This window comes from Musa acuminata, chromosome BXJ3-11 (assembly GCF_036884655.1).
Source record: "Musa acuminata AAA Group cultivar baxijiao chromosome BXJ3-11, Cavendish_Baxijiao_AAA, whole genome shotgun sequence".
NCBI lineage: Eukaryota > Viridiplantae > Streptophyta > Magnoliopsida > Zingiberales > Musaceae > Musa > Musa acuminata.
This window is the reverse complement of record NC_088359.1, coordinates 30036912-30057104: the sequence shown is the minus strand read 5'-3', so window position 1 is coordinate 30057104 and position 20193 is coordinate 30036912. Positions and strand designations below refer to the sequence as shown.

Here is a 20193-nt window from a genome sequence, read left to right as displayed (position 1 = left end):
ACACCCTTGCGGCAACGGCGTCGGTCCTCGATCAAACAACGCGAGTCCAAGAGAAGGCACAGGATTAGGAATGTCTCCACCTACAGGACCCACCTCTCGCCTCCATCAGAATACGGAAGCGTCATAACGCGCACCGCATCACGCGACACGTAACATTTCTCGGCCGAGTCCACGCCCATGTCGTTTCTTCCTTCCTCGTGAGGAACGTGAGCCGGCTGTGGGGCAAACGGTACACGAGAGGGGCGAGAGGGACGCAGCAGCCCCACCCCGCAGGTTTCACCCCTCCTCAAGCCTTCCCACGACGAATCGGCTTCGCCTGCCGATCTACACTTCCCGTTCCTCCACCTTCTCCTCCTCTTCCTCTGAGCTAGTGCCATCCCGAAGTCATCCATCTGTCGATCCAGGCCGTGCGATCTCTCCTGCCTCTTCCGTTCCCGTCAGTCTGACCATTCTTCGCCGTTTCCCTGTTTCCACCTTTTTAGAGTCTCTTCTCTGTGTGTGTGTGTCTTTGAGAGAGAGAGAGAGAGAGAGAGAGAGAGGGGGGATGGAGATGATGGCGCTGTTGTTTCTGTTCGTTGCAATGTTTCTGATGTGCTTCGGGATCGGCGTGGTGTTCATGGTGTACATGTGCATTCTGTGGTCGTCGATTCTGCAGAACGGGGAGGGGGAGAAGGGCGGGAAGGGGTTGTCGACGGCGGAACTGGAGCGCCTCGGCGGGGCGGCGGACGGCGGTGCGGTGGCCGGCCAGGAGTGCGCGGTGTGCCTGGAGGACATCGAGGCAGGGCAGGCGGCCCGGGTGCTGCCCGATTGCCGCCACGCCTTCCACCGGCCCTGCGCCGACCGCTGGCTCTCGGCCCACCCGGACTGCCCCCTCTGCCGCGCTTACCTCCACCCTCCTCCTCCTCCGCCTTCGGTCCCCCTACAGGTGGTCTTGTCTGCTTGATAACGCTGCAGTTTTGCTCTCTCTCTCCCCTCCTCTTTGCCTGTTCTTTTAATAGGAATACACCATTCTAGCATAATTCCTTTTCTTCTTCAATTTGATTCCGTAGGTCTTGTGATTGAGCTACAGGTAATCAAATACGTTATTTAGTTCTATTCATCGATTATGTTCTCTCTTTTTATCTATATATATGTATATATCTTTGTGTGTGTGTGTGTGTGTGTGTGTGAGACAGTAATATGTTTAGACCACAAGGCAATATGATTTATGCGAAAGCAAGTGAAATATAGAATTATTATGTGAAGATCATATGTAGTAATGATGACAGCAAATAAGCACCAACTGAATGCATACCATCCCGAGGAACAATAGCGTCGCCAGTGGTTTGGAAGAAAGGGAAATGAAGGTGGTGGACTTCAATGCAGGTACTAATGGCAACCCTTCCTATGACTACAAGCTCATAAAGCACTGTTAGCAATGAGTTCAACGTGAGCGTATCCTTTTGTACACAAACAAAGCTCTCTAACACCATTAGATAGTATAAGGTTTCAGCTAAACTTCCAAGTTTTTGGTAACTGAGATCATTTAGTGCGCATAAATATATAAAGAACACTAAAATTACCGAACACATTCTGTTTCGATATGCGGTGCTCCATCCATGATTTGCTTCTACGTGTCGCATCGACACCCGTTCATTCAAAATCGTATCATCGTTCGACGTGGTAGGGTCGTCGCCACCGGTCGCTCGTATGGGCTTGATGCCCATAAACGAAGAGAGAGAGAGAGACGAATGAGTATGAACGAAAACCGAGAGGGCGGTAGAAGCGAGAGGGAGCGAGCGTCGAGCGATATGTGGGCCTCTGGTTCTACTTTCTTCACAGCTGCTCGCTTTCTGGCCCCCGTCCGGAGGCCAAGGCACGGCTACCGCCGCACTCGAGCTGAGGTTTCCGCCCCCTCCTCCGGCCCCGCTCCGCACGCCGACAGCCGGAAGAAGGTGGTGGTCGTCGGCGCCGGCTGGGCCGGCCTCGCCTCCGCTCACCACCTCTGCAAGCAGGTTCGTAGTTACTCCTTCCCTCCAGCGGGTTCTTCTCTGTGGGACCTCAAGAAGAAGCCACGGAGACATCTTTGTGTTGGATCTTATTTTGGCGTCACTTCTCTTCGTTTCTTGGCGCCAGGGATTTGATGTCACCCTCCTCGAATCCGGAAGCGGCCCCGCTGAAGAAATCGGCATCAGAGGTACGCTTTGCCTTGATGCTTCACGTTTCACGAAAACGTAGCCGCTTCTTTCCAATCGTTCCATCCATCCAATTCCATCTTGTATAATTGTGTTACTCTATCTGCAAACTCTGAGGTGCATCTTTTCTGTAAAAAAAAATCATCTCATATGTAATGGCCTAAATATAGATATATTTCCGAATATATCTCTTATGTGCAAGGACTGACAGAATGGATTAAGAACACATGTGCACAAATTTTTGGATCTTAAGGGCTGTCCACAAAGATATAGCTTACTGGTGTTTATATCTTGTGCACTTCGAATTAGCGAGGGAGCTCAAGGATAGGTATAATCCTTGAATGTTCTTGTCGACTAGTTATCCTGGGTATAATCCTTATACACTTTCATCCAAAAAATGCTAATCTGGAGAGGCATCAACTGTTTTGTGCTAGCCAACCTGGGTATTAGTGTGGTATCCTGTAATTATGTCAAGGATGTGCTTACAGCACTTCCAAATGAGATTAGTATGCATTGATTGGGATAGTGCTCATGCCACATCAATCCCATGAGTTCTACTGATCCAAGCCAAGATAGTGTTGGTTGCTTCACCCAACATTAAAATCCTTGAATTCGTGTTTTATGGTCAATTCCTATTGATCCTATCTTGATTAGACTTGCCTTGACCTCAAGTTGCACCAACATTAGCTTGTCCACTAGAGTAACAACTGATCATACAGAATCTGTCACAACTTCCATGGAGCCTTCTCCATCCTATCTGAGTTATGTTATTAACTGGACCCATGTTTATTGGTAAGATTGTTGAATGATGATGGTTTCTACTTTCTACTTCACCCATGCATTTTATATTTCTACTTTTAACAAATACAGCATTTTTTTTTAAGAAGAGATTCTGCGTCTACTTTCTAGTGCTATTTTTATTCATTCTCTTTCAGTCTCTCTTGCTTGATTCAACAGCTCACCTAGCATCTTCAGCAATTTTTGCTGGCAGCTGGTTGTTGCCGGTATACTGTAAAATAATTAGTTTCTATCAAATTATCATGGAATATATTGTGTTCAGTGATATCCAACTTTTATAATCCCAGATACCTTCCTTCTAAATGAAAGGCATACAATATTTACATTTTTTGTTGATTTTTCACTTATCATAAGAGAAAACTGACATGCCAACATGCAGGATTTTGGCGTCCATACCGTAACATATTCTCTGTTATCGATGAACTAGGAATCCAGTGTTTTACCAATTGGATGAAGTCTGCCCTTTACTCCCCAGCAGGCATGGAGGTACTCTTTAGTCATGTACTACCTTAATAATGCCAAATCTGTTGGAGTCAACATGTTCCTTTTGTCTCATTTATTTTTGAGTTGCATTTAGAAGTCTCTAGTGTTCTTTTGTCTTCTCAAACTCTGAATATGTTAAACAGAAACTAAACTTAATGTGATATTTATATTTTAGTTCATCATTTCTGGTTATACATATTATGTCTCTCTTTATTAGTCAGGGAAGTCCTCAGACATTTAAGGTCCTTGATGTTTTATTAGAATAACTTATAGTAGTGAGGACCTTTGTGTAACATTACTGCTCATGGAATGATATCTGATATCTGGTTAAACACCCAGTTTTGAGAAAGAATCCTTGTCTTATTTGGAGATTTTTTAGCATATTCCCAAATTTGTTCTTCAGAATATTGGTGCGAATACCAGTTGTAGTTTTTTCCTAATACCGACTAGTATGATTTCATCCTTTTGACCAGAACATCAAACCATATTATCATATCTTCTCAAGTATAACATCTTGACTCATTCAGTTTACTTAGCAATTGAAACTCTAGCTTTTGTTTCAATGACAATATATATTTTTGCTATTTACCAATATAAAGTGTGACTTATTTTATGCCATATTATTTTCACCTATGTCACTATTGATCAAGATGAACATATATTGATGCCTTTGCACATACATTATCTGACCATTTATTATGAATATGATATTTTCCTATTAGTATACCTATATCATTACTGTGAACAAGTATTATATACTCTCACGTTGGCATGTTAGACAAGTAGGTTTGATTTTATAGAATGTGTTTTCAATTAGATAGTGCTAGAGTTAATACTTATTCAACAGCTTTGTCTGTGATCACCAATATGCAGGTCAAATTTCCTGTATTTCAAGATCTTCCTTGGCTACCAACTCCCTTTGGAGCCCTATTATACCCAGAAGTATGCCTTGAATAAGCTCAAGTTTGCTGCTGGGATCTAGTAATATTACCAATGTAGATCTTTTTATTGATAATCTCCTTGTTAAAACTGACTTTTATATTTATACAGTTTCTTAATCTTCCCTTGGTGGACCGATTAACTTCAGTTCCTCTTATATCTGCAGGTACTTATTGAGTCCTTTACGTTTTAATGAAGGTCGATCTTGTCATAAAGGACAGAATTGGTGTTATGCTTTTGTTTTCATCATTGACGATTATCAACCATCTAATGTTTTCTTCACGATGCAGTTATTGACTTTGACAACACTGATACTGCTTGGAGAAGATATGACACAAGTGAGGGAAACATCTATATCCCATGTGACATAGAGAGCTACAAATTGTGCTATGAGAATTTTTTTGTTAATATCTGATGAAGTACCGAGGATCAAACATTCTAGAGTTTGATCAAGGAATTTTAAATGACAGTGACTTCAAGGGAACTTTTTAAACAATATGGGTGCTCAGAAAAGCTCTTCCAGGAGGTTTTCGAGCCATTCCTTCATGCTGGCTTGTTTGCTCCTGCAGAGCAATGTAGTGCAGCTGCAACCTTAGGAATGCTTTATTACTACATTCTTTCTCATCAGGTGAATTTATGTCGAGAAAATGTCAAGGTTTTCTTTCTACAGTGTACATAAGTTATTATTGCCTCGACAAGTGAGATCTTTCATGACAATCTCGTACAAGATTCTGAGAGATCTTATACTCTTTTCCCTTGTACAGAAAAATTTTGACGTTGCATGGTGCCATGGTGCTGTTGAAGAAAAAATTTTGTTGCCATGGCTCGAGTCAATGAGATTAAATGGCTTAAAGTTTTGGGAAAACAAAAGGGTGACGGATTTTATCATAAATGAAGATACCGGTTGCATCTCTGGACTAGTATGCGGACAAGAAGTATATAAGGCTGATGCATTTGTCCTAGCAGTTGGTATCTCCACTATCCAGTCCACTATTCTGAGCAGGTACGGAAGATATTACCATGTCATCACCAGACAATAGGGAGAAAAAGGAAAAAAGAATGATTGTTGGGTTTCTTATCATTTAGTTAGTGGTTGTCCTGTGTTATCATGTAAGCAAATCTCTGTGGTATTTTGAACCTTCAATGTCAGCATTTTAAATTCCAGCACAATTATACTCTTCGTTGCATAATGCTCTATCAAAAGCAAAACGGCAGTCATCGTTCCTTTCTTTTCTTGACTGTTTATTTTCATGTAGTCCTGTGCTACAATCACGGCAGGAATTCCTAAGTGTTCTTAACCTGGCTGCCATCGATGTGATCTCTGTTAAATTATGGTTCGATAGGAAGGTGAACAATGATGCCTATTTGTTTCTAATTTAGCATATATATTTGAATTTTGAAGATGCACTGATTCAATAGTTACTAGGTCAAAGTTCCAAATGCAGTCAACATTTGCTTTGGATCTGATGATTCAATCAGCTGGACTTTCTTTGATTTGAACTCAATATATGATGAATATCAAGATGAACTGGCAACAGTTTTGGAGGCTGAAATTGTGAGTTCCAAATTGCAAATATCATCTTTGGTTGGCAGTGAGAATGCAATAACCTAACTGCTATTTCTAAATATTTGGAGTTCTTGAATTTCCAAAAATTTTACCTCTGCTTGTTTTGTTCACTGCAGTATTATGCCAACCAGCTGTTGCCATTAAAAGATGAACAAATTGTTAAAAAAGTGGTGGCATATCTTTCAGGTTGTGTGCAAGAATTTAAAGAAGCCATTGTGATGCAGCAAAATGTAGTCAGACATGCCAAATCTGCTACTCACTTCTTTCCAGGTACTGTTGTGATACCGAAATTCTGGAATTTTTGTGATGCATATTGTCTATGCTATACTCTGGAAGGATAAAAATGCTGCAAGATATTGTACCAATAGCCATACTCTACCCTTTCAGGTTCTCTAAGTAACAATTCAGGTTATGACAAATTCCTCTTCCTTAATATGCTCCACTACTCGCTTTGTTCTATGAGTTCTATGAGGAGTGTTGCCATGACATGTTTTAGCGGTGTCAGCAATTTTTCTCTGGTCAGGCCAATTTTTGCCTGGCACAGGGGCATACCAGCTATGTCATGCAGTATTAAGATAACAAACCGAATCCACCCCCCCCCAGTTCTCGGTGGATATTTAAAGCAGTATTTTGAATATATGATCCTTCACTGCGAACCTTAACAGATTTATGAAACCTTGGCAAGCCTAATTACAACTGATGAAGCGATTTCATCACCCAAGCTGTGTATCATCTGGATGGCCTTGGACTTGTTACATTGGAATTTAGCCTGTGGTCATTTGGTCAGTTGTTTATGTTTAGGGTGGTGTTAATTAATAACTTGTCATTAATACTCTGATAAGTTTTGAGTATTCCTGTAAGATATCTAATGTCTGATGAAACTTAATTTTGATATTATTGACATCTAATTTCTGGCGACTCCAATCGAGTGTTTCTTTGTAACTTTTCTTTTCGAACCTGCCTTATCTGTTTATATAGCAATGAGATAATAAGAACTAGGAGAATTGTTGACGCCCCATACGACGCATATTTTTATCCCAGCAGGTCAAGTTTACCACCTCCAAGTCTTTCAACCCATAAATGTTATTGCTATTGTCCTTTTGTTTTTGTTTTTTTTCATTTCTGTTAGATCATTAGAGCAACCCATTTAAGCCAAATTGATATGCAGGTTCCTACAAGCACATGCTGCGTGGCTCGACTACGTTTCCAAACTTGTTTATGGCTGGAGACTGGATAGTCACCCGACACGGATCATGGTCGAAGGTAAGTGTTGTAACTTACTGCAAGAAGAGAAAAATACATTGAGAAAACAAAGACAAAATGAAAATCAAAACGACATGACCATCCGGTGGCTCATGGCAGGAGAAAGCATATGTGACCGGATTAGAAGCCGCAAACAGAGTGGTGGACTATCTTGGGGAGGGAGAATTCGCCAAGATAATAGCAGTCGAGGAGGATGAACCTCACATCCAAACACTGCGTAGCCTCAACCGAAGAGTGAATGAGATAAGGACCCAGATTCCCTCATTTGATTTCTTTCTCTAGTAGTAAGTATCAAGAACTCGAGAATATTTACTGCTTAAGATTCTACAAGTTAGAAAAGATACTAGGAAAGAACATAGTATTGGTTGTTATGACATGTCTTGGACCATGTCTTGTACCTCAGAAATCACACTGAAAAGCCACAACAGTGGAGAAAATATAGTGCACCATTTTTATTGTATGTGATTGCAGTACACCAGAAGGTTGTGTAGAGAGAGTATTCTTAAGCCACAGTAATGGTGGTAATTAAGAGAGAAGATTGATGAAATTTGTGTATTGATACACTAACACACTGTTGTTGATGCATAAATCAGTGAAGATTTTGATTTAACGATGATGTGGTAACAGATTTCGTGTTTCACGTTTATTTCCCGACATTGGTTGGATCGAATTGATGTCACTTAAGGTGATCATAGTTCGTTTTGTATCGGAAATCGAATCGATCAAAATCGGAATAAGAACCGGTGACGATTCGCAGTGATCGTATCGTGCATGTAGTCGAGGTCTTCGTCTTCACTGAGATGGCAGTCTTTCATTATTGCAGCAGATAGAGACAATCGTAGTAGTTGGACTTTAATTTCTCCGAGTCAAACAGATCACAAGCGACACTGAGCTGCCCATTCTCTCTCTCTCTCTCTCTCTCTCACATCTCAGTGTGTTCGATAGCGTGGTGCGTCAGACAAAGATTCCCCCTCATTTATTCCTCTTCCAATCCCCATGCCGTATCTACTCCATCCGCTGCCATTCCAAACCTTTGTTTTCTGCTCCTCTACTATTTCCTGTCGAGAGTTAGAAACATGCGTTTATTACAGTTTGATATTTCATCTTTCTTCCTCCCACAGGTACTCCAATCCTTCTAATCATCTGCACACATCCAACACAATGTGATACAGAAGATGTGCTCTCTCTCTCTCTCTCTCTCTATATATATATATATATATATATATATATGGGATTTCCTCCATGAGTCACAATGAATGAGGTTGGCAAACTTAGGATTGACATCAATGAGTCATTCACTTCACATGCATCATAAAGGATTGTACTGAAAGTTCTTCATTGCCACATATGTCAGAGCTATGACTTGTATGTCGACTGCACCACATTCCAACATGTTAAGATGTTTTAGCAGGTTGAATAAAGCTAATGAACTATACGTGCATTCGTATAAATTCGAAGTAATTAATGCACGAGGTAATGGCATCAATTTTAATTTCATCATTCAGTAGCATCAACATCATTACATGCTCTTTGTCCCTCATTTTCACCATAATATTTGTATTTGTAGTGGCCTTCGCTGATCAGACGGCAGCACTTGGTTTCTGAAGAAGCTAAATCTCAAAAGCTGTTGAAGTGAGAACTTCATGTACCATTTGGATGCATATATGAGAGAGAGAGAGAGAGAGAGAGGTTTACTATTAATGCTGCAGCCTGTCTTCCTCCTCGGGTTGTCGGGAGACTTAAATGCCACCCCCACCCCTTCAACCTCCTTAAATTCCGACGCATGAGTCCTTTCCTCCACCACCTCTCGCCCCCCTCTCCCTCTCTCTCTCTTCCTCTGCATGCTCTCCATGTCTAAAGCCTCCATCTTCTCTGCAGAGAAGAGAAACTTCCTCCTTTTTCTTCTTCCAGCTCTCCCGGTAGGGACAGAAGAGAAGGCATGCTTGTGCAGTAACAATGGATGAGGATAACATCACCTTGAGATAGTTACTATGATGTCGGCCCGGCTCACTCAGAGTGCATGCACGACTCAAGCAATGCAAAGTCCTCATGCTTTGTTCTCTGATTGAGCCGTGCCAATATCTTAGTACTCTTTCATCCCTTCAGCTTTCTTCCACTCGAGCGAGTTGCTGCTACAACTGCTTAGTTTCTTCTTCTTCTTCTCCAAATGTAACCTCATCTATCCTCATGGTTATTGTAGGAAGCTTTACTGGTTATCAGCCAAAGTGAAAGCTGCAGCTCCATTGATCAACGCCTCCTCCTCGACTTGCTGCAGGAGGTCTTATGCCATCCAAATTTCTGTACGAGAAAACTATCAAATGTGATGCAAGAAACAGATCACAAGAAATGGTTGAAGAGGATCAAGTGAACACAAATAAAAGCAGGTAAACATCAAAGCATGGCATTGAAGCATGTAAAGGTAGTCGGCAAAAGATTCCCATATCGATATATTGTTTTCCTTCCATTTTCTATAACATAAAGCAACCATCTAATGTGATCAACCATCAGATACTAATACACCTGAGAGTATCAACTTGTTGCATATGATATGATTGAATACAATAACCAAAAGAAGTAAATGAGGTTGAACTGTACCAAGCTATATGTTATGATACCGGTATTCGATCTGCACCTCGAATCAACTTCTGAAACATTGCAAGATTACCAACATGTAACTGAGCATAGTGAACTTGTCAATCATGCAGAATCTTAAAACAATCCAAACAACTATAACAAGCACAACAAATACATCTAAAGTTGATGAGGGTGCTTGGCACATTTACAAGCTTGAATGAATTTGATGATGATGAATTTTTCACATATACGCATTTATTTGTTCATTTTTGTTTAATCATCACTGGCTAGACCTCATTTATTACCCTGCTCGCCTTTGCGATGCTACCAAACAACACTGGATCAGAAAGGAAAAGAGTACCATTCAGACCTAAAGAAAGCATGTGGATTGTCTAACAGGCTCTTTCTGCTCTGTCGGAAGTCCATTCTCCACCCATGCTGAAAAACCACCTGCAACATCTGTGATGCCTGTAAAACCCTGCAGGAAAGGAAAGCTACATGACTTAATCTATGTTTTATTTAGACATAGAGTTAATGCTTTTCCATTAAATATCAACTGGAAGTTTGTGCACAAATATAAGCCCATCTGACATACTCTTCTAATTTGTACATCCAACAACAGAACTAGGTCGAGTTCGTCATATAGATTCAAAAGCACATCATGAACTACTTACAGCATTTGAAAGCTCTGATGCAGCCATCAGTGACCGTTTTCCGCTTAAACAACCCTGTTAGAAAGGAGAAGAATTTATCCAGACTTGAAGAATAGAAGTTTGAGAGAAAATTGAACTCTAATATCTGAAGGAACTTGAGGTTTTGAATAACATACAATGATTATGTCCATCATGCTACTACAATAAATCCTCGAACACATTTCCTACTCTGTTGGAAGTGGCACTTCTAACAAGTGCTTTTATGGTTCAAAGTGGAGAAGAATCCCAAGCTTTCAACTAAAGAATTGAACAAATAATGAATCAACTACTATTTAATAAGAAAGACGATAACCTATAAGAAATTAAGACTTACAAGCAAAGTAAAACTGATAAAAGAGTTTGCTATATTTCCTAATCGAGATTAAAATTTGAATTTGGCTCCCAGTGCAAAAAACAAGAAGCTGGTCTCATGAATATGTAAGAATCGAAAAATAATGATAGAATGGTTCACCAACAATGTTAATTTTAAGAACAAGGTAATGATAATATAGGAAACTACAAGTCTTTTTGTTAGTAAACATAGAGATCAACTAACAGATTGGTCCAAGGATATAAAAGTCTAGCTCGTAAGATTTATGGTAGTAGACAAAATCACAAAAAACTTCAACGAGTCCAGCAAAAGGCTACAGTTTCAGCTGGGAGATGTTCCTTTCAAGCAAAATCAACTGCTTAACGTGCCATGTTAAAAACCTTTTTGTGACTTTGTGAATTTTAATTGAAACAGACGTGAACCTGCATCTATTAAATTTGAAGTTTCCAATGAAAGTGCCAACATTACCTGATCTATTCACTTGGGCCTCGATCTAAATTGTGCTGCAACTCCAACTTCTGTGGTTAAGATATTGCAGGAACAAAGATTCTAAGAATATAGGTATTTTTGTGATCTTCACACTTGAAGATGAAGTCATGATTGTTACTTATTATCTGATGTGGCCATCAACTCCTCGGATGATCTTTCTAATATTGTCATATAATTTTTGCATCAATAGGTTCAGACTTTGTGTATCACATATAGGAGTCAAGAAAGGACTATCATAAATAAATGTTTAAAATACTTAAGCAGATCAGTCATGAGAATACTTGTAACAAACATATATTAAAACAACAGGAAAACAAGCAATAAATTGAAATTCTAATAATCACTCATGTGATTTGTGATACATTCAGTGGATTAGATTGAGCGACTACCACCAGCTAGAAGTTCAAAAAGGAACTAGCATTTTAGCATCACCTATATAGCTCACATAGAAAATAAAAAACAATATTAGGCTAAAAGAAAGCTACATATCCATGGTAAGATGTCCTCGGTCTTGAGGACAAAATAGCTCGTTGACTCGCACAATAGACCAGAAAATGCCTGGAAGATTCAGAAGTTCCAATTCCAAAATACTAATAGGTAAGTGAGCACATAAAAAGACAGCATGAAGTGATTAGTTTGTGATGGATGCAAACAACAGGTAATGTGAATATGATGAATTTAGTTGTTGACCATTGGAAAACTTAGTGACTCATCATTAGCAATATACTTCTAAATTCCCACATCACAAATGACATATTAGCTACAAAGTTTCACTTAATAACCAAAAAATGAACAGAACATGACCCATGCATTAATCAAGAGGATCAAAACCTGAAAATAATTATGCATTACCAGAGACAGACTCCAACATGTAAGGAATGTTTACAGCTCCAACAGCATGCCCACCACTGAACTCCTTCACAGTCCTACAAACCCATTCAATTTAGAAAAGATATTCAGTAGACTAGTCAAAATTTTCTGACTAATGGAAAATGAGTTAGCACAGTGTCCTGCTGGCTAGTACGACATTGTTACTCGAGCACCTTATTAGACTCAAAATCCAAGCAAGGAATCCAACAAAAGATTTGTTTTTACACACTTTGCAAGAACAATATCATCATTGGCACAAAAAGGCCCAACCTGACATCAAGGTAACGATGTCCAGCTGTAAGGAGTTCATGGGCGACGGTGACGGCCACTGATCTCGGCATTACAGCTTCTTCAGCATTCGCGTTCGATGACATTGACCTAATGCAATTATACAACCCATACACAACGCATGTCAGAGAAAAGAGAAGAGAAGGCAATAACATTTTGGACTAAAAACGGCCCGTTTGTCCGCATCACCTCAAAAGAATCGATCGCTGACGGCGCTCATGGATGACTGTGAAGGGCGGCCACTGATATCGGCTCTGCAGCTACTTCAACGATGCAAACATAATATCTATATACAACGCATGTCAAAGATTAGAGAAGAGGCGGCAATAGCATGCTGCAATCGAAATCGACCGCACCGAAACAGAATTGGCAGCTGACGCACGGCGGCATATGGCACATGCGGGCGCGCAGACCGGTGAGGCGCGAAAGGATGGACAGCAGCCGTCGTCGGTCCACTCCTGCAAGGAAGGTGTTTGATTAAAGGTCGTAAGCGTAGAAACAGCAATCGATCGTATCATCTACCTCCTGAGGAGCGAGAAGAGGCGGAGACGAAGGTACGAGCGCAATAAGCAAGAAGAAGACATGAGTGACGATTTCTGAGGCTTCGAAATGAGAGATGCGAGGCCCTCGCGGGGGAGGTGACCAAAGCTGCGCCGGTTCGACGTGAGACCCGACGCTTCGCCCTCGCTCCGTCAAGAGAGATGAGATGAATGCACATTACCATATAGTGAGATCGGAACTTTGGAAAGTAAATGGTTGACGGGTCGCCTGAATCAAACAAGACAGGGAACACGCTTCGCTTCCCTTCCATCACCTGACCACCGCATTGTGACGGGGGCACCGGCGTTCCCTGTTTCAGCTAACACAGGAGAGCAAGTTGGAGAGTTTATGGAAGACTAATCGCGTCTCCTACTCCGTCAAAAACGCCTAAACAATACCTAACCTTCAGAAACAATGGAGTAAATCTGACGTGTTCTGTAACATAAACAACGTCGGAATTCGGCGAAATCCGGTCTCCTATGAAGAAGACCCACCGTTTCCGCCCACTGAAATAACGCCGTCCCACGAACCTCTAGCTTAGACCAAGAAAACCGTCTCTGCAGCCCAATCAATGAAGCTACTGAGAGACAGCACTCATTGTAAGTAAGTAATTTAGAATTGAGGATTGTAGGGCTTTACCCTGGGTTAGAGGGAGCCCTTCAAGAAATTCTCGATGGCGCAGGGTCAAACCCCGGCCAAAGAGGGGGTTTGGAAATAGTTTTCAACCAGCAATTGACGCGCCTCGGTTATAACCTCACTAGCTGCGTCATTGCCCCAAGCGCAAAGATGAGTTTGGCTTCTGACGAGCGCGTCCTTATCAAGTGCGTGCCTCCGCTCATGCTTCCGTGCCTGTCGATGTGGGACTAAAGCATCCCAGTCGCTCTGTCGTGGCTTTTGAATTGAATAACTTGTTTATTTAATTAAAAAAAATGACGATTCGAGTCTGGAGATTTGATCGAGCGTCTGATAATGGTAGATTTGGGGCGTTGGATCATGTGATATGATCGGTGGGGTCCATCTTTGTGGCTCCCACACATCACGGTTGGGAGAATGGAGGGGTAAATGGGCCCCTCGGAGGCAGAGTTTTGCCGACGTTGATCCACGTACCAGTGGTTGACCGATTAAACGATACGTTATCGAAGTTTAAATCGTTCACAAACTCGCTCGCCCGCTTCAGTAGCAGGCGGACCCCACCGTCAAACAGTAAGAATAGGCAACACCGCTTCGAAACCTCCGATTTGCATCCGTCCCTCCACTGAAAAAGTAACCTCTGTTCACCATATTTGATCCGCCATTCTGTCAAATTCCATCAAATCTGGATTCATTAATTGGCTTACAAACGGCTCTCCCGCTCGAGTAACAAACGTATGAAAAAGGAAGCAGGAGAACAGAGAGAGAGAGAGAGAGAGAGAGATGCACACGAAGAGCGACTCGGCCATGACGAGCCTGGCGGCGTCGTCCCCTCCGCAATCGCCTTCACTCTACACGATGAGCCCCACCCACTCCCACCACGACGCCGACGGGGTTTCCATCGTCGGATCCTCCCCTGGCGCATCCCCTTTGCACCCCAACTACCACCACCACCGCTACGCTAGCTCCCCTATCCAACATTTCCGCGATTCCTCCGCCTCCTCTTGGCGCAAGATCCACAACCACCATCAGCACGCACACTATCACCACGGTGCCGCCTCCTCCGATTGCTCCGAGTCAGATGACGACGACGATGACGGAGACGGCGGCGTCGGCGGAGGCGGAGACCCCCTACCGGTTCACTGCTACGCGGCCTGGTTCGCCCTGGGATCCATCCTCCTCTTTACCCTCTTCTCCCTCGTACTCTGGGGCGCCAGCAAGTCCTACAAGCCCGCGGTTTTCGTCAAGGTCCGAACCACCCCGAGTCAATCCCTAGTCGCATCGGAACACTTCGCCCCGTCACTACACACTGTCTTCTTCTCCGTTTTGCAGGGCGTGGTGTTCCAGAGCTACCATCTCCAAGCGGGAACGGACGTCACCGGGGTGTCCACCAAGATGCTCTCCATCAACTCGACGGTCAGCATTGCGTTTCGTAATCAGGCCACGTTCTTTAGCGTCCACACGTCATCCACGCCCCTGGTGATGTACTATTCGGAGCTCAAGATCGCCTCCGGATACGTAAGCTTTTCCTGATACCGTATCACCCATCCTCTCTTTTAGTATTGCTTGTTTATAAATAAATATATATATATATATATACACGATTTTCTAAAAATATATTTTTTGGATATTTCCCAAACATTTTTTTCAAATCATACATCATAATTTAAAAAATATCCAAATTACCCCTCCTTCAATCGGCATATGTCATCTCTACCATGGCCTTTGCATCATACACCACCTCCTCTCCCCTTTGTCTTGTTGATATCGTCGCCAACATTCCTCACATGAGGAAGAAAGAGATATGAGAGCCATTGGTGGCCTTATATTTTGTTGTTGCCCTTTGCCTCATCAGAGTCATCGTTCATAACTCTCACACGAGGGAGGAGGGGGAGCGAGGGTTGTTGTCAACCATTTGCTCCACTATTGCTATCTGTCCCATTCGACTTATTGCTTGCAACCCTCACAGGAGGAAGTAGACGGTATGAGAGTCATCGTTGCATCCTCCTTCCTGATGCAAGGGCTACATGATATCACAGATAAATCTACACAAAGGGTGTTCAATATAATATTTATGTATGCTTGTATCTTTCGATTTTGTATATGTTTTATACAACATATAAAGAGCTTGTAATAGGTTTGACAACACTAATTTGGTTAGCTTTTGTGATTATTTTAGTCTTGTAAACATAAGTTGTATACAATAATCGCATACAGGCAAAACTAGCCAAAATAAATTATTAAGGTAGTCATTTTGAAAGTTTTATAGCTCTTAAAGTAGTATGAAGTACCAACTAATATAACACCCTAGAGTTATTCAGATGACATATAGTTGGATAAGTCATTAGGGTATTATATATGGTTAGTTCGCTGTCTTGTTTTATAGTAATATTATGTAAGCACTTGTGGAAACTTTTGACTATGATGGACTATCTTAGACCTTTTATCGTGCGATCGTTTAGAACTTGAAAAATCTATATTTATAATTTGTATTGTGGGATACCGAGTTAAACGTTTTATCTAATATATATATATATATATATATATATATATATATATATATATATATATATATATATATATATATATATATATATATATATATATATATATATATATATATATATATATATATATATATATATATATGTTATTAAGGGACTATTAGAGGTTTTAGAATTCATAGTCCTTTGCGGATGGACACGTAAGAGTATCATATGACTTAGGCAAAACTAGCTAAGTCTATGATATATGGTGTCATAATGGGATAGGTACACTGAAAAATACTTGTCATATAAATATAAGGAACTTAGTGAGGCTATGTTGGCTATACGATTGTTTGAGGAAAACCAATGTAAAAAAGACAGAGAAAGGAGTTGCTCAAACAAGTGAGCTTCCAAGATTATCATTTAGAAAAATAGCCAACCCTTTGATCTTTTGCGCGAGAGACACCACAAGAATAAGTGAGCTGGGAAGAATCAATAGTGCATAAAGATTGGGATGGTTGAATTCAAGTTATGGATTGATATTGGCAACCAAACTTGATAGTGCTTAAAGCAATCGAGGGCGGTTGACAAAGAATGAGACCACACAATGAGGGATAGATTGCTCGACAACTGAAAGAGTTATACAAAACTCACAAAGATGAGGAGAATTACTAACTCGAAGAATTCGATACTATATAAGAACTTAAATATGGACAATGAACTGTCCATGTTCATCTCAAGGCGATTAAAGCTCGATACTATGTAGTATGAAAACTTTTCCTTCGGCATGGAAAGAATACATCTATAGGAAGCTAAAGTGTATTGCTAAGCCTTGAGGGGTGCAACATGGGTTATATTGGCGAAAAGTCATAATCTAGCAAGTGCATTCATGGTGGTGAAATAGTGCATAGTTTGTTCGGTAAGACAAAGTAGTCTAAGGAGATAGTAGTCTATAAAACTTTGAAAGGGAAGGATGTGAAGAAAAAAAAAACTTCAATGTGACATATATCCAAGAGGGATAATCTTTAGAGGTAGAATCATATACAATGAATTACACATATTGAGGGAGATACCTCAAATTGATAGTTTCATAAAGCTCAATAGATTATGTGAGCGATGAGAAATTGTCATATGATCTTACATGAGATAATATGTTGGTGGATCTATTGTGAGATTAAGTGAATGAGTGACCCTTGATAATACTAATTGAAGGCTGAGTCGATATGGAGATTAAACTTAATGAAAGGTTGACCGGTAGAATGATGGGTATGAAAATGACCATTAACTCAATATAAACAAAAGAGCAAAGCAACTTTGATTAAACTTAATGAAGTACGTAAGTTGGGAGTTGATATAAAAGATAGAATATATAGTTAAGATAGTTTTTTTTTAAAATAAAAGTTTACGAGTTCAATCATTCCATAAGTCTCTTTTTCTAATAGAGTGGACTCATCTTGCATAGTACCAAGGTCGAAGAGAGCTTCAAGACACATGCATCTTATTTTAGCGAAGCAAATGATGGAGAGACTAAGATAACTCAATTTATAGAGGTGAATTTAGTGTCAAAAGGCCTTATCATTGACGAAGAGAAAATAAAAATGAGTACTCTCGAAGAATATATCATAATGTTATCATTCAAGTTGTTCTAAAAGAAGTTGTGTATAGTGGAAATTGTGCTAGGAGCAGGAGCCTAGGATCTAAATAATGACACACCAATTTAGTGGAGTCGGTGGACTTCAAGAGTTGTTTGGTGATGGATTATTCTAAAGCTATGTTTCATCTGTGTATGACTTGAGAGTAGATGGATGAAGATCGATTACCTAAGAAGTAAACACAATCGTAAGTGATGGAGGCCCTACGATGTATTGGTAGATGCCACACATGGAGAGATTTCAATCAAAGTTCATCTCACAAAGATAAGAATGTAATTAAAATGTCACTAAGAGATGATGTGGTGTAACGAATTATAGTAGAATAATTCAAGGCAATGTGATACATAGAGGTATGATCGAGAGCTATTGGAAGCTCCACTTTAGTGAGTGACATGATGACAAGAAGGACTATGGATTCAATAAGTGAATATTATGATATTGTAGAGGTAGGTCTTTCTTATATGTATCGAATTTTGTATCAAATAAAGGCCTTGGTCATTAGTATATGAGAGTCGTTTACCATTAATGAAGATTCTAAATATAATTACTAATGAGTCTTATTAACGATCGGAGAGTTGGAACATTTTAGAGCTCATATTCGCTTGAGTGAGCTTGATAAATTGAAGGCTACAAAGGAAAACAAAATTGATATGAGCCTTACAACATGATGGTAGAGGTCATGTATGAGAATTATAGTCGATCTTTTCATTAACCAAGGGGAACTACTTTTAGAATACAAATATGTTAAAACATATAGTCAAAAGGGGCGAGGAAATGACAATAAATACAAAAAGACTTAGCTATCCAAAACTAAGTATTTGTTAGGATGGATATGGACGCAAAAGAGTACTATAGTATCGCAAAGATAGATCTATCGATTGCAAAGAAAGAAATGCAAATGCAAGGTGACAAACAATAGGATCATATATATGGTAGCGTCATAGTACCATAGAGGCAGAACTTACATTAAGTCATTAATCATTTACTCTTATAGAGGGTAAGTGCATACTCGTAAAAGTGGTCAAGAAGATAGAGAATATATATGCAACCTCTAAGCACTAAGATATGACAGAAGGACAAAGGTTATAGAACTTTATACTATTGGTGTTGATGGGCTTCTCATCAAGATAGCTAAAAGTAGGGGACTTCGGGTCAATGAAAGAGTACTCGACTAAAGAACGAAGTGGGCAATACATGATGTTGTATCTTTTCTACTTGGAGGAGTAGATAATAAAAATGATAAAAAAAGATAGTACAATCTTAGAGGTGACCAAAACTATCAAAGACTTACTCCGAATCGAGGTAAAATTTTACTTTTTTAAGATAAAACTTCTTGTATTTTAGAAATTCGATTGTAATGCGGAGGCAAATTGGAATAACTAACTCAATGCAATGAGTGCATATATTTAAAATGCTTTAGAAGTATGAGGAAAGATTAAGTGAAGACTATTAACTAGCTTAATGCATAAAATATAACTCTTGAGAATGCTAGTGAAGTCAAGTAATCTTTGTCTTCTAAACTCTTAAAAGAATAGACAAAATCGAGTATCTCGGTTCTCTTATTTATCTAGTAAAAAAATTTTACATATATAAAATCAACTAAACCTATGACATTATAATGAATTTAATGAGATAAATGATAAAGGTGGACCAAAGGATCAATGACAGCCCTCGCATCTCATCCTTCCTCGTGCAAAGGCTACAAATGATGGTTTTAGTGGAATAAAGGGTGACAATGAAGCAAAGGGCCACTAGCGACCCTCATGCCCTTTGTTTTCTCACACGAGTGCTTTGGGCGATGACTCTAGTGGGCCAGAGGGGAGCGAGGGCAAGGACGTAGAGTCAATGATGAAAGTGACATAGAATGATTATGCAGGAAGGAAGAGGTGACTATGAGTTCCGGTGACGATAGCAAGGAGGAAGCTAATGGAAGAGCAGTGGTGGAGGGGTAATTTGGATATTTTTGAATTAAAGTATGATTTAAAATATTTGTTATATATATATATATTCTGACCGGTAGATTTTTGGAGAGGATTCGTTGACGGAGCATTCTCTTGTGCATACAGATGGAGGAGTTCAATCTGTCCCGAAAGCGCGGGCGCGTGGTGGTCGTGGCGGTAGGCGGCAGACAGATGCCGCTCTATGGCGGGGGCTCGAGCCTGGAAAGCCAGGCCGAGGAAGGCGGCGCCCCCACGGTGGTGCCGCTGGAGCTATCCTTCACGGTCCGGTCACGGGCGCACCTCCTCGGTCACCTGGTCACGTCCGAGTTCTACCGCCATGTTCGGTGCTCCCTCGCCCTCCGCGAGGAACGCCTCGGCGAGCCCCTCGACCTCGCCGACGACTGCCAGTACGGTGACGGGTGAGGGCGGCAAGGATGGGGTGATTCGAATTGAACTGGTGGTGGCTAGTGATAAGCT

At 40.7% G+C, this 20193-nt stretch overlaps 4 protein-coding genes and 1 non-coding gene across 10 annotated transcripts; 3 read left to right on the top strand and 2 right to left on the bottom strand.

The window, feature by feature from the left end:
- The first annotated feature begins 544 nt into the window (after positions 1-544).
- On the top strand, positions 545-943 carry LOC103972133 (E3 ubiquitin-protein ligase ATL23-like). Its single transcript, XM_009386346.3, has one exon. It carries the CDS (start codon positions 545-547, stop codon positions 941-943), a length of 399 nt encoding a protein of 132 aa, XP_009384621.1.
- A 445-nt stretch (positions 944-1388) lies between these two features.
- Positions 1389-7837, top strand: LOC103972132 (uncharacterized). 2 transcript variants are annotated; one of them, XM_009386345.3, is made up of 13 exons: positions 1688-1994; positions 2116-2176; positions 3352-3458; positions 4329-4397; positions 4506-4560; positions 4685-4732; positions 4865-5022; positions 5159-5397; positions 5651-5741; positions 5821-5949; positions 6078-6231; positions 7130-7224; positions 7324-7837. In XM_009386345.3, exons 1-13 carry the CDS (start codon positions 1731-1733, stop codon positions 7504-7506), a joined length of 1653 nt encoding a protein of 550 aa, XP_009384620.2. In that variant the 5' UTR covers positions 1688-1730; the 3' UTR covers positions 7507-7837. The 2 variants fall into 2 exon arrangements, 1 of the variants encoding a protein (XP_009384620.2); XR_010502358.1 differs by lacking the exon at positions 7324-7837 and having other exon boundaries at positions 1389-1994; positions 6148-6231; positions 7130-7225.
- Positions 7838-8675: 838 nt separating this feature from the next.
- On the bottom strand, positions 8676-13781 carry LOC103972630 (thiosulfate sulfurtransferase 16, chloroplastic-like). Of its 5 annotated transcripts, XR_010502359.1 has the most exons (10): positions 13648-13781; positions 13412-13565; positions 12991-13327; positions 12658-12926; positions 12451-12558; positions 12163-12236; positions 10473-10526; positions 10169-10276; positions 9820-9869; positions 8676-9522 (listed from the first exon to the last, which is right to left on the bottom strand). XR_010502359.1 is itself a non-coding variant. In XM_065174815.1 (9 exons), exons 5-8 carry the CDS (start codon positions 12552-12554, stop codon positions 10191-10193), a joined length of 318 nt encoding a protein of 105 aa, XP_065030887.1. In that variant the 5' UTR covers positions 12555-12558; positions 12658-12926; positions 12991-13327; positions 13412-13565; positions 13648-13781; the 3' UTR covers positions 8676-9522; positions 10169-10190. The 5 variants fall into 5 exon arrangements, 4 of the variants coding, with proteins under 4 accessions (XP_065030887.1, XP_065030888.1, XP_065030889.1 ...); XM_065174815.1 differs by lacking the exon at positions 9820-9869; XM_065174816.1 differs by having other exon boundaries at positions 8676-10276; positions 12658-12754; positions 12825-12926.
- LOC135653472 (U4 spliceosomal RNA) lies at positions 13640-13796 on the bottom strand. The gene has a single exon (XR_010502435.1). It is a non-coding gene; the product is annotated as a U4 spliceosomal RNA (small nuclear RNA).
- Positions 13797-14445: 649 nt separating this feature from the next.
- LOC135653017 (uncharacterized) lies at positions 14446-20139 on the top strand. The gene is made up of 2 exons (XM_065174425.1): positions 14446-15156; positions 19843-20139. The coding sequence occupies exons 1-2, from the start codon at positions 14446-14448 to the stop codon at positions 20137-20139; spliced, it is 1008 nt and encodes a 335-aa protein (XP_065030497.1).
- Positions 20140-20193: the final 54 nt, after the last annotated feature.

What these genes read in the sequence shown, in the direction of transcription:
- LOC103972133 (XM_009386346.3), top strand. Translation starts at nt 545, where the DNA reads ATGGAGATGATGGCGCTGTTGTTTCTGTTCGTTGCAATGTTTCTGATG.
- LOC103972132 (XM_009386345.3), top strand. Translation starts at nt 1,731, where the DNA reads ATGAGTATGAACGAAAACCGAGAGGGCGGTAGAAGCGAGAGGGAGCGA. An exon ending in TTGGAGAAGATATGACACAA is followed by an intron (nt 4,733 to 4,864) that starts GTGAGGGAAACA and finishes TTTAAATGACAG; the next exon opens with TGACTTCAAGGGAACTTTTT. An exon ending in ACTACATTCTTTCTCATCAG is followed by an intron (nt 5,023 to 5,158) that starts GTGAATTTATGT and finishes TCCCTTGTACAG; the next exon opens with AAAAATTTTGACGTTGCATG.
- LOC103972630 (XM_065174813.1), bottom strand. Translation starts at nt 12,554, where the DNA reads ATGTCATCGAACGCGAATGCTGAAGAAGCTGTAATGCCGAGATCAGTG. An exon ending in CATCGTTACCTTGATGTCAG is followed by an intron (nt 12,237 to 12,450) that starts GTTGGGCCTTTT and finishes ATGGGTTTGTAG; the next exon opens with GACTGTGAAGGAGTTCAGTG. An exon ending in CATGTTGGAGTCTGTCTCTG is followed by an intron (nt 10,527 to 12,162) that starts GTAATGCATAAT and finishes CCTTTCTAACAG; the next exon opens with GGTTGTTTAAGCGGAAAACG.
- LOC135653017 (XM_065174425.1), top strand. Translation starts at nt 14,446, where the DNA reads ATGACGAGCCTGGCGGCGTCGTCCCCTCCGCAATCGCCTTCACTCTAC. An exon ending in TCAAGATCGCCTCCGGATAC is followed by an intron (nt 15,157 to 19,842) that starts GTAAGCTTTTCC and finishes TTGTGCATACAG; the next exon opens with ATGGAGGAGTTCAATCTGTC.